The following is a 12,282-nucleotide window of genomic DNA, read 5'->3' as shown; positions in this document are numbered from 1 at the left end:
TTTATTGCTTTCCGTGAAATCGATTTGCGAAGTCTAATTAGCCCCATTGGAGATTTTTATTACAAGATGGGAATTAATCCTGGGTTTTGTAAATAGTTCTCAGAAGTAATAATTTTGCCAATGAATCAATGACAATTACCGTATATTTTAAAGTCAAGTTGTGAAATTAATTCAGTGACATATTTTAGAATACAATTTTCGTCGTTACATTTATGTCGTTTTCTTATACTTTCAACTGTACTATTAACAAAGATTAATTCAACAACGATTTTTTTTTTACATATCCTAAAGTAAATTATTATTTGTGAAGGAATTTACACTGAAGAAGATCCGAATCAAAGATCAAAACGTGAGAAACACGGATTATTTCTAATATAAAATAATAAAAGTATATACACAGTAACTTCCTATATCGACATATTGGCATTCAATTTCAATTTCATCGCTTCATCAAATGACATCGATGTTATAAAATTGGCCAATCATAGCTATTCCTTTGGAGAATAGAACAACTATGATTAGCCAATTTCATAACATTGATGTTATAACTTCGTAAATCGAACTATATAAATGCATTAATCACACGAGCTACACATATCCCATTTGGTTTTGTCTTTGTTTTAATGCGAAACCATGTATAACTAAAATTATCTAAATCTATCATTATCTCAAGTAGCCCACCATAATCTCACGCTATTGTCCCTATGTTTGCTCTTAATATGCTGACCATATTGTCTCTGTCCAGAACTGGTCGCTATTATAGGTAAATTTGTGTGTAAGCTTACTCCATTTATGCAGTCTTTGGATAGTCTTATTTTATATTTTGGATTCAAATTCTCTTCATCATAATTTGTAATTTCTGGTAATTCCCATACAATGATATTTCCATCAACACCACCTATGGAATATGTAACATCAATTAAGAGATATATTACATTATGCTATTTATCATTTTACATTTTTTTAAACTGACCAGAGATTATTTGTTTACTGTCAGGTGTAATAGCAAACTGTATTCTTTGATTAGTGTCCGATTGCCTTCCTTCAAGAGAATAAAGAACATTTCCAGGATTACGGAGATCCCAACATAGAAATTCACTATTTTTCCGAACAACAGAGAACAACTTCATTCCACAAGAACTAAATTCAATTTGTGTTACACCACTTTCAGTTTTAAAGGTGCATAATGGCCCATCCTTATACAAACCTTCAAAAGTATATAAAAAAGAAAAATTATATCTTTTATAGCAGACATGTTTAAATTCTAAACAGAATCGTAAGACTCGTAACATATTCTCGTAAAACTTATAAGAACTTTTAAGTAAACTTAAAGTATCTATATATTTTTATACAATATCTTTACAGACAGCTTCTTATTAGCCACAAAATTTACAAGAAATCGTATATATTTATTAATTTATAAATCGTACGTCTTATGATACGCATAAAATTAAAACTAATCATAAATTTTACGAGAACAAGTTACAAGTCTTACAATTCTGCTTAGAATTGACCTAATAATATCAAAAATTTTATATATTTAATTAAATCTTATCACAGATACATACCAATACATTTAGAATATGTACCAAAGGCAACTAAGCCTGACATAATTGGATTTTCACGGATACACGAAACCAATCCGGTCATATTTGGAAAATCATGTTTAAAATAAATGTCGCTTGTTTGACGTCCAGGATGATCTGTATCGAAAGTTCTTACAGCATTCTTGAAGCCACACCATATTTCCCTTCCTGAATCCACAAATTGAACACTAATAGATGCTTCTACTTCGTCAACTCTAAAAAAAATATATTTTTTCCTCCTTTTTTTATATATTCTCACAAAGTTGAAAACTCGAGCAATGTTACTATTACTAACTGATTATAAGCTCGATATGTTGCACGTAATTCTCCTGTAAATGCATCCCATAAATGAACAGGACTCTCTCTACTAGTACTAAGAAAACAGCATGTTGCAGGTTCCCATGAATTCATATAGGGATACCAGCAAGTGTTATATATGAGGCCACCTTCTTTAATGGTCAAAGCAGATGTAAAATCGGTCTGTATAAAATCAGATGGCATTTGGCCAGAATACAATTCTCTAGGAAGTTCATAAAGGCGTATCTTAAAGTCTTCCGATGATACAAGTAAGCATGTTCCATCTGGGGACCATTGACAACCTTTTGTAAAATTCTCATACATATCTGTGAACTGATATTCCTTAGTCGCTACACATAATATCTTTGGTGCTTTTGACCAGTTATAATTATAGACGCAAGGAGAATCTGTTGAGCTAGCATCTTCTGAATTTACATTTCTTGGCTCTGTGATATTTGCAGCTTCATTGTTTCTTATTTGTTTCATTATTGCGAGATTTACTATTTGTTTTGACAAAGTTTGACACGTTTCCTATAATTTGAAGAATCATTATTTTGCAATTCGCTTAAGTAATATAGCAACGATTTATTATTATTATACATAAATAAATTTTATCAAATTATAAGTATACTTGCCTATATGTCTCAAACTTACATGTGACTGTGAGGAGATGAGGTCTGGCATTTTACTAGATCCCAAACAAGTTTCATTATTCAACAAAACGCGGGAGTCTTCAATCATTACAAATGAATTTGATTGCACTGGATTAGTCTCATCAGCTTTGCTTTCTGCATTGTTTTCTTCCGTTTCATCATTTTTATCTAAAGTTTCACATGTTATTGACGGACGTGAATCAACGTCCGTTCCTTCACATTCCATTGTTCAGTTTACTCACTCTCAACTCAGTTTACTCACAATTAAGTTAATTATATGAAAACACCAATTTCTCCTAGAAAACTTATATATGTTTATATATGTTTATATAAGGATTGCAGTATGTATATACTTTATATTGAACCGTCAGATTGTCTCTCGCATAATGATAGTTTTCGAATAATCCACGTAAATTCCTTGGAAATGGAATTTATCAAGGTTACTTAAAGAAACAAGAAGAAAACAAGGAGATTAATTTCGAATTTCGCTACAAAGTCCTAACTTTAATTGTTAGGTTAAGTTAGTTTAAGTTAAGTTAAATCATGCATGGATTTTAGTTACGAAATTATACGTTTGGCGCGTTGCGTTCGTTGTGTAGTTAGAGATTGTAATATCCCTAGAATACCGAGCTTGAAAAACTCCTGTTCATTGGTTCACATACATAAGTTCTTAAAATGGTAGAATCAAAATGTAGTATTTCAAAGAACATTCAATTTTGAACTGATCGTGAATCTATATGACTGTATTCGGGGAGATATCATCAAAAGTTAAGTGTATTAAAATTTAATGTACTTTTCATTTACGGATATGAGTGATATTTTAATTAACTTTAATACGTTAATGTTTAATACATTTACGTTCGTTATGCAAAGTGCAAATATGTCGAAATATTCGAAATACACAGCAATAGAATTCTATTCTGAATCGCGAATATCTATATGAATCTAAATTATCTTAAGCAAGGACACAATTTCTTTTTTCAATCGCCATCGTGATACGACCGTCTTAATACGAAAAATCAGTTTATGAATGGTATATTATCTAGCAAACGAGAATGGATTAAAATGGATTGAAATTTTTTTCTATCCGAATGTGTATTTTAAATAGCGAATACTTTTTTTGGATTTAATTAGATTTAATTGCAATTAGATTTAATTCAATTGGATGCAATTGGATTGAAAAATTGCATTTTCTTTATTTTATTTAAAATTTTGAATTGAACAATATTCACAATGTGTATATTATGCACAGAAAAAGCTAATATTATTTTTAGATTGAAAGGCATAGAAATATGTTCCTGTAATTCCTATAAATGAATAAAAATGCATTCAGGATTGAAAAGCATTCATTTTAACATTCGTGAATCAATATTTCTGAAAATCTGAATCCATTTCAATTCATTTCAATCCATTTTCGTTTGCTGGATAAAATATAACTTTTGCATATTGTATTGTATATAATATTAATAACATTATGTTTAAATGTAATTACCCAGCAAACGAGAATGGATTAAAATGGATTGAAATTTGTTTCTATCCGAATGCGTATTTTAAATAGCGAATACTTCTTTTGGATTTAATTGGATTCAATTGGATTCAATTAGATTCAATTGGATGCAATTGGATTGAAAAACTGCATTCACAACAGTATTCACAATACAGAAAAAGCTAATATTATTTTTAGAGTGAAAGGCATGCAGATGCTCTATGCAATTCCTATAAATGAATAAAAATGCATTCAAAATTGAAAAGCATTCATTTTAACATTCGTGAATCAATATTTCTGAAAATCTGAATCCAATTTCAATTCATTTCAATCCATTCTCGTTTGCTGGGTTATATTTCATTTTGATCAAGGCAGATCTATGTTTTATATATATATGTGTATATTATATATATGTATGTGTGTGTGTACACGCACACACACACACACACACACACACACACACACACACACACACACACACACACACACACACATACGCACATATTATATCCCAGCAAACGAGAATGGATTAAAATTTTTTTCTATCTGAATGCGTATTTTAAATAGCGAATACTTTTGTTTGAATTTAATTGGATTCAATTGGATGCAATTGGATTGAAAAATTACATTCAAAATTTTGAATTGAACAAGTATTCACAATGTGTGTGTTGTACACAGAAAAAGCTAATATTATTTTTAGATTGAAAGGCATAGAAATATGCTCCGTGCAATTCCTATAAATGAATAAAAATGCATTCAGGATTGAAAAGCATTCATTTTAACATTCGTGAATCAATATTTCTGAAAATCTGAATCCAATTTCAATTCATTTCAATTCATTCTCGTTTGCTGGATAGCGCGTCGCTTATCACGGACGACAACGCAACGAGGACGCGACGTCGCGTCGCGACGCACGTCGGCTAAGATCAGCGGGCAGCACCGCGCCGTAGGTGGGAGACTCTTCGACGGCGGCCCTCGAGTAGGCGAAGAGTCGAAGCGAAAGACTACCCGAAAGAGTCGTGCTCCACTCAGCTCAGTCTGTCCGCGGGCGTCCGTCAAGCAGACTTCTCCGGCTCTTTTTCTCCCTCCCTTCCTCCTTACTCTCCCTCATCGTCGATCTCTCGAGGGCCTCGTGCCTCGCGGAAGACACATGTCGTCGGCTGGTGGTGCAGCTGCTACCGGCTAACTCGCTACCGGTAACTCTGCGTAAATTCAAGACTAAACTCTCCTAGTTTCATACCATTCATCGTGTTGTGCCGCTCTTTGCTTATTATTATTATTATTATTATTAATTTCTTTCGTATTATTTTCGTCTTTCGCGCGATCGGTTCTCATATATGAAAGTGACTCGACACAGTGACAGAGTGTTCGTAGTGCGGCCAGTGACACGCCAGATTAGCGGACAGGATGTGGTCGACGAGGCTTCTCTGGGCGAGCCTCCTCGTCGGGCTCGCGATCGTCGTTTCATCAACCTGGCACGTCGCCGACGGTTTCAACATCGAGACAAAACATTATGCGGTATATCGTATGGAGGAGAGGTCCATGTTTGGATTTGCTGTATCGACGTATCGTGACAGATATGCCCGCGGATGGTGAGCCTCTTTTTTTCTTTATCTTGATGAAATTTCTTTCTGAGAAATGAATAGTAAACAAGAAAGATATAATAATTCAGTGTGTTACACTGTGTTGTCATCATTGTCTCTTGCTAGAAAGTATCCAAAATAAAATGATAATTATTGTCAAATATTATTCAATTGGCTATTTTGATTTTTCGTCATTAACTATACGATATTGTAATAAGAAAAATCTGAAAATATAAATAACGACAAAGATTTAAATTTCAATTATAAAAGAGAGTATTGTCGATTGTTGATACATCATGAGGCGAATCTTTATTCGTTACTTTGAAAAAGGCGTAACATAATTCGATGACACATGGAATATCTTGGAAAAAAAGAGCACTGTTGTATTGCCATATCTATGCTTGTACATTAAATAATCATATCTAAATCATACACTAAATAATCGTTAAGTAATCATATCTCGGAATGTTCCCCTACTGAAATTTAAATATTAAATATTAAAACTATGCAAAACTATGCAAAACTAATAGATGAAGTAATATGGAGAAACTGACGCTATAACGCAATTGGAAAGTGATTGAAGTTATAATTAGCTTTATTTTTTATTTATTTTTTAAGAGAGACATAAAATTTTCATAAGTAAATGCTGTAAAATAGAGGGAACTGATGTAATAGCATAGAATTAGACGAATGCTTTCCTTAGGTAATAGGTAAATTTTTAACCAGGTGTTTGACTCATCGCTTGATTACACATACGATTGACTCACTCGCGAAATAGGAAATATTTGACGTTTTAAATTATCATGTGACTCTCGTCTTGAATTTTACCTGCATTATTATATTAATAAAAATTATTTGCGGTAACATCTTATTGTTCCCAAAAATTCTCACAAATAACGTTGTAAAACTAATTCCAATATTGTTCCAATATTGTCCAAATATTAAAAATTTTGATTTATACATATGGCTGATTATTTGTATTTATACAATATTTGAATAACTATAATGAAACTACCAGTGGCGTAATGCACGCGCACATAATTTTTAACACCTGGATAATTTAAAGAAATCGTCAATATAATGCTGCACTGTCGTGATAATTAGTTCTGTGACTAAACATTTCTTGCGGAATGCGTGTGTCTTTTGAGAAAGTAAAATATTACCAGAAATTTTATGAACGTGATATAAAATTCAAGATGAGTCGCTCAGTAATTTAAAACGTCCAATATTTCCTGTTAATTTCATGACGTATACATATTTATTTGCAAATAAAAGATATTAAAATTTTTTCGAGTTACTTTAATGAGAGTTCTACGATAGCAGCGTTTCGAGGCTCTTATGCGTGATCTACAATGGGCAGTAACAGTAATTGAACGAGTAGGCATAGAAATCGATCAATCATAGTTGATTATTCTTCTCATATTCAACTATGATTAGTCGATTTCTACACCTACTCCTTAATCCACTACTGCTACTGCTCATTGTAGATCATGCATTACATTTCCTGTTACGAAATAAATGTCGTGAATCGTGCGCATTGCAAGTCAGAACAGCGCGGCAGTCTGACCTCCCGTTCGAGATATCACCCGACAAGATGAGGATTTCCATCTCGTATTTCATCTTGAGCTTTAATAATCTGCGATAATCCCTCGTTCATTATCGATAAGTACGCTTCAAGGACGTTCGCACTGTTTGCAGGAACGTTGCAACCCCTGAAGACACGCTTCTCTTCCCGTCGCAATCTGGTGCACGAACGGTGAACCGTGAACGTACTCGTTTTCGAATTTCGTGACTCACGCTCGTGACGGGCCACGAATAAACGTTTCTGCTTCGGCTCCCGCACATTGGCGACGATTATAAATAATATCGGCGAAACGGGGAAACGCGGCTAATAGCGCCGCCCGCATATATCGTTATATTCACGGGAAAATCGACGTCAGTGCCAATGGCGACACAATGGAACGTTGCATCCGAGACCGGTCTCTTTGCGACCGATTAGCAATCAACCGTGAAATGGGCACGCTTATATTCCCACAGTATAATATCCTCAGTGATAGAAAAAAATGATTTCCAAATCTAAGGCTATTAATTCAGAAATGAAAGAATCTATTAAACCTAATTTTTCTTTTATAATAACAATTATCTGGGTTATTTTTCTAAATGAAATGATTAACTATTGTATGTTATTAATTGTTTTACAATTTATCAGTATTTGAAATTATAGTATTTATACTCAATAGTTTTTAAAAAAGTAAAGAGAAAGTACAAGTAGGGATTTTCACTTATTAAATTGACAAAAAATTGATCTTTATCTTTCTTGCTGTTGAGGTATAGAAATTAGAATCATTCTAAAGCACGTATTATACAATTATTCGGAATAGATTCTGATTCTACTGTTCAGTTATAATTCTTTAGATTTCTATAGTATTTTTAGGGAAAACGAGATAATTTTGATCAAACAGTTCTATTATATATGTCCGGGTAAGATTATCATATCTGAATTATAAGAAAAAAATGCATACTTATGTATACTTTTTAGAAAAAAAATGATAATCCAGAAACAGAGGAAGGAATATAATTCTTTTATACATTATATGCAATGTAGATATTTAATAAAATTTCTGGAATACAATTTATGTTTTTATTGATAATTCTTTATTAATAGATAATTTTATAAATACAAAATTGTAATTAATAATCAGAAGTTTTACGACTTAAAAAATACACTGTATTTTTAAAAGGGTAACCGTATATATCCAGGTTTTAGATTATATTCCCTGATTAAAAACTCAGTCAGTATATTTTATTCAATCTACTTCTATTGTAGTAATTCATTCTTATACAGATAAAAAAATGTTACTTAACAAATGACGAAACGGCGCGTCATGTTTGCAATAAGGAGGGAAAACATTGGTGCGAGGAAAACGACGCAGGAAATCCGGATTACTTGCGAGACCTTACGGGAGGTTTCTCTCGTGGGCGCTTATATTTAGGCCAGCTTGGTGCTTTATGGGCGCTCGCGTTCGCGCGCTCGTTAATTTCATCGTTCACAGGGATTAAAGCGCCCGATTGCCATCAATTCCCGAAATAGAACATGGGACCCGTTTGTTTTGTGTGCCCACCTCTCGCGATCGTTCGGCGCGATCGATTTCCGTCGCGTGCGGTCACCCGATATCGCGAGTTTTTAACTTAAGATCTAAAATTAAATGGATGCGTTGTCTCTTGTATACTTTGCAGAAATGGAGCGCGAGTGAGCCACATAATTAGATCTAGAACGAATTTGAATCTTCTCATTTACTCATTCATGATGCTCGTACAGAAGAAAATCATGGATTCTTCTTTTTCTTCTCATTTTTTGCCAAGTCAACTAGACGTTTAGGAGACTGAAAAAAGTATTAAATTTTAATAAATATTTATTTAATAGTACTAACTATTTAATATTTACTAATTATAAACATATATTTACTACATTTTTGGCATAAGAACCGTATATTTAACGATTTATTTATTTTTTTATTGAGTCAATATTTATTTATTATAAATAAAAACCTGTTTAGTCAGTACTGTTAAAAAAATATGTATTAAGGCTACTGAGTAATCACCACAACCATATTGAATCATGACGTCAGAAGCGAGAAATGACACGTTAATTTTTATTATGTGTCATTTATAAATGAAGACAATTTGGATAAAACTCGAGATAAAACAAAATGATGAGATTGCTTTAAAACATTTGTAAAAATGGACGAAAACTATGCTTATTCCTCCTGACAATCAATAAATAATCGTAAAAAGTGATAAAAGATACATGAAGTGCTTTTATTCAATGCGCATGCGCAGCTTATTTCCACTTTCACGTGCCTTTTATCACTTTTTATGATTATTTACTGACTGTAAAAGGGGATAAATATTTTAAAGAAATCTTATCATTTTGTTTTATTCAAATTGTCTTTATTTATAAATGACATATAATAAAAATTAACGTGTCATTTCTCGCTTCTGACGTCACGATTCAATATGGCTGTGGTGATTCAGGAGACTCAAGATTTAAAATTTTTCTTCAATATAGTACCTAGAAATATTTTGCACAGGACATATTGAGCAAAATTTATGGTTGAAAATTAATGAACTAGAAGATTTTGATTATGTCAATCAGAATTCTAACATCTCAACTAAAATTACATTAGATTCAACTAGAAAATTCTGATTTGTCCATTTTTAGCCAGAATTTTCATTAGTGCAATCAGATTCTTTTCCTAGTGCACTAATTATTTCTTAACAATAATGAGACTTTTAATATTGGCTGCTCAGTTATATAATTTTTTAACTGAAATAAATAATATAAAATAATTAGTATCCTCTAATGTAAAATATGTCTCTAAGTACTAGTCTTCTCTACGAGAATCTAGAACCATGATTTGATTTATATTTACACGCTCATGAACATTATTTCTTCTTATTTAATAAACAACATTTAATAAACAACAAAAATGAAATGATTTATTAAATCAAAACAATATGTCAAAAGACTCAATAAATAATAATAAAATTAAATAATAATATAAAAGAGGGCTACATACAAGTCTAATATAAAAAATTTTTTAAATAATATAAATAATTAAATCATAAACAAATGGTCTATAACAAATGTTTCGTATCCGATCAGATCATTTTCAATGTTAACAATTCGGTTACAATGTACTTACAATATAAAATATAAAATATAGCTAAATAAAAGGACACGTTTGTTATAGACCAATGTTTTTGTTTTGTGATTTAACTATATTATTAGAAAAAATTTTTATATTAGGCTTGTAGCCCTTATATTATTTATATTATTTATATATTTTATATTATTTTGATTTATTAAGTATTGTGAGTGTGAATCGGATCGCGGCCTAGGTGTGACAATCTGAAGTACGATCGATTCGTCTATGAGACACTTGACGATGCAGAACGCTTCTTAGTCACCTATGCGACGATGCGACTGCGTAGGCTGTTCGTCACCCGTGCCGCTCCGATTAATATCTTTGTAATCTGCGTGTTCGATCTATTACGATCCACTACGTGACGTCCTTTCCATGGGTTTTCTCAATGACTTGACCGCAGGCTCGAACGAACGTGTTTTGCTTCAACAATATCCGGACGAATTTTAAAATTTGCTTCCTTGGATCGCCGATGTTAACGACGATATCTGAAAGATATGTGATATACGGGCGAAGAAATGAGCGCGAACTCTAAGGGAATCTTATTTCGGAGGGAGAACTGAATTGAGATCCCCGGCCTCCTGTTGCGGTCTCATGCATATGATTGGGAGCAGCGTGCATCTCGCATCTGATGCCAGCTAATATCTACGAGCGCTCTAAAGTACGCACAATGTGCCATTACCATCGGCGACGGTAATCTCCTCCATATATCTATCCGGTCGTACATATATTCATGTAATCCCGGTCTCGTTTACTATTCATAAAAAAGAATGTAATGCGATTACAATCGCGCTCACGTATAGCGCGAACGTACGGCGTGTAAATCTTGCAGGAAATTGAAACTCGTATACAAACACCATGTGCGATCTATGTAAAAATCAGCTAATCCCTTTTATCATAATCAGTTGAGCGTATAATAATTTTACACGCGCTCGTTAATTCTCCGCGCTCTTCGGAGATGAAGGACTCTCGAAATCGTTTGTTAATTTATCGGCGCTTAAATTTAATATACCTGTGCAATTTTGCTCGGGGCATGATGCATCTCGAAGACAATCACGAGGAAGCCCGCCGAGAGTAAGGTGTATAAATGTCAGCGTATAGCAGAACACGTATTGCGTGATTCATTGCGCGATCGCATCGACGATCGTGTCTTTAAGAGGCGAATTCAGTCACGACCACGTGTAAGAGGAACAAATGGGAAGATCGAGTCACGCTCGTCGTCTCCCGAGTGTACCGATGACTCGTCTATTTCCCGAATTTGCCGATCGTATACGCGGAAACCTGCCGAGTCGTGTACTAAATATAGAAATTATTTCACGACGCGAAGTCACGGCGGAGCGAATGTCGATAAGCGAGAGTCGTGAATGTTCAAGGCAAAATGTCAGGAATGGCGATATCAGTCGCCGTTTCCAGCATCGCTTATTACCAATCAAATCAAATTAACATCTTGGGTAGAAGGTTACTCCAATTATTATTATATAACAAGATTGTATGATTATAAATTATTATAATTTAATTGTATATGATTAACTTACAAGTAGATCTAAATTGCTTTTCCTGAATAAACTTACATAAAATGTATATACTTGTATAAAATTTCGAATTCAAATGAAAAATTACATTTTAATAAAACAGACCGTTATTTAGAGAACGATAAATTAATTGCTTTTAGAAAATACAAATAATTTTTTATTTAATTAATGCTATTAAAAGACGACTATAGTAAAAGACAATTTTCATAACCGAACACAAGAATTACTGACCTCATATACGCGATAAGCAAAGAAAATAGCAAATAAAATATGTTGATGTATTCAAATATTTAAATTACTTTTTCCCACAGATTCGAGAGAAACTTTCTCTCTCTCTCTCTCTCTTCTCTCTCTCTCTCTCTACTTCTTCTCTTACTTACTTACTTACTTACTTACTTACTTTACTTTAACTTAACTTAATTAACTTAATTAATTAATT

General features: G+C 32.8%; 2 protein-coding genes across 2 annotated transcripts in view; one reads left to right on the top strand and one right to left on the bottom strand.

The window, feature by feature from the left end:
• Positions 1–668: 668 nt before the first annotated feature.
• On the bottom strand, positions 669–2,762 carry LOC105619463 (telomerase Cajal body protein 1). Its single transcript, XM_012200980.1, has 5 exons — positions 2,538–2,762; positions 1,882–2,414; positions 1,569–1,801; positions 974–1,207; positions 669–898 (listed from the first exon to the last, which is right to left on the bottom strand). Exons 1-5 carry the CDS (start codon positions 2,760–2,762, stop codon positions 669–671), a joined length of 1,455 nt encoding a protein of 484 aa, XP_012056370.1.
• A 2,667-nt stretch (positions 2,763–5,429) lies between these two features.
• The window catches only part of LOC105619461 (integrin alpha-PS2), a 76,017-nt gene continuing 69,164 nt past the window's right edge, over positions 5,430–12,282 (top strand). Inside the window, exon 1 of the mRNA XM_012200979.1 lies at positions 5,430–5,614. Coding sequence (XP_012056369.1) covers positions 5,430–5,614 — 185 coding nt within the window. The remainder of the gene's footprint in view (positions 5,615–12,282) is intronic.

The sequence above is a fragment of the Atta cephalotes genome (genome assembly GCF_000143395.1).
Source record: "Atta cephalotes unplaced genomic scaffold scaffold00021, whole genome shotgun sequence".
NCBI classification, from domain to species: domain Eukaryota; kingdom Metazoa; phylum Arthropoda; class Insecta; order Hymenoptera; family Formicidae; genus Atta; species Atta cephalotes.
Note: the sequence above shows the minus strand (reverse complement) of the source record. Positions and strands in the feature narration are given on the sequence as shown.

Excerpts from the sequence above, each read along its gene's own strand:
- LOC105619463 (XM_012200980.1), bottom strand. The coding sequence starts at position 2,762 with ATGGAATGTGAAGGAACGGACGTTGATTCACGTCCGTCAATAACATGT. Across the intron at positions 2,415-2,537 it reads TCATCTCCTCACAGTCACAT|GAAACGTGTCAAACTTTGTC; the intron begins GTAAGTTTGAGA and ends TTCAAATTATAG. Across the intron at positions 1,208-1,568 it reads TACATATTCTAAATGTATTG|GTTTGTATAAGGATGGGCCA; the intron begins GTATGTATCTGT and ends ATACTTTTGAAG.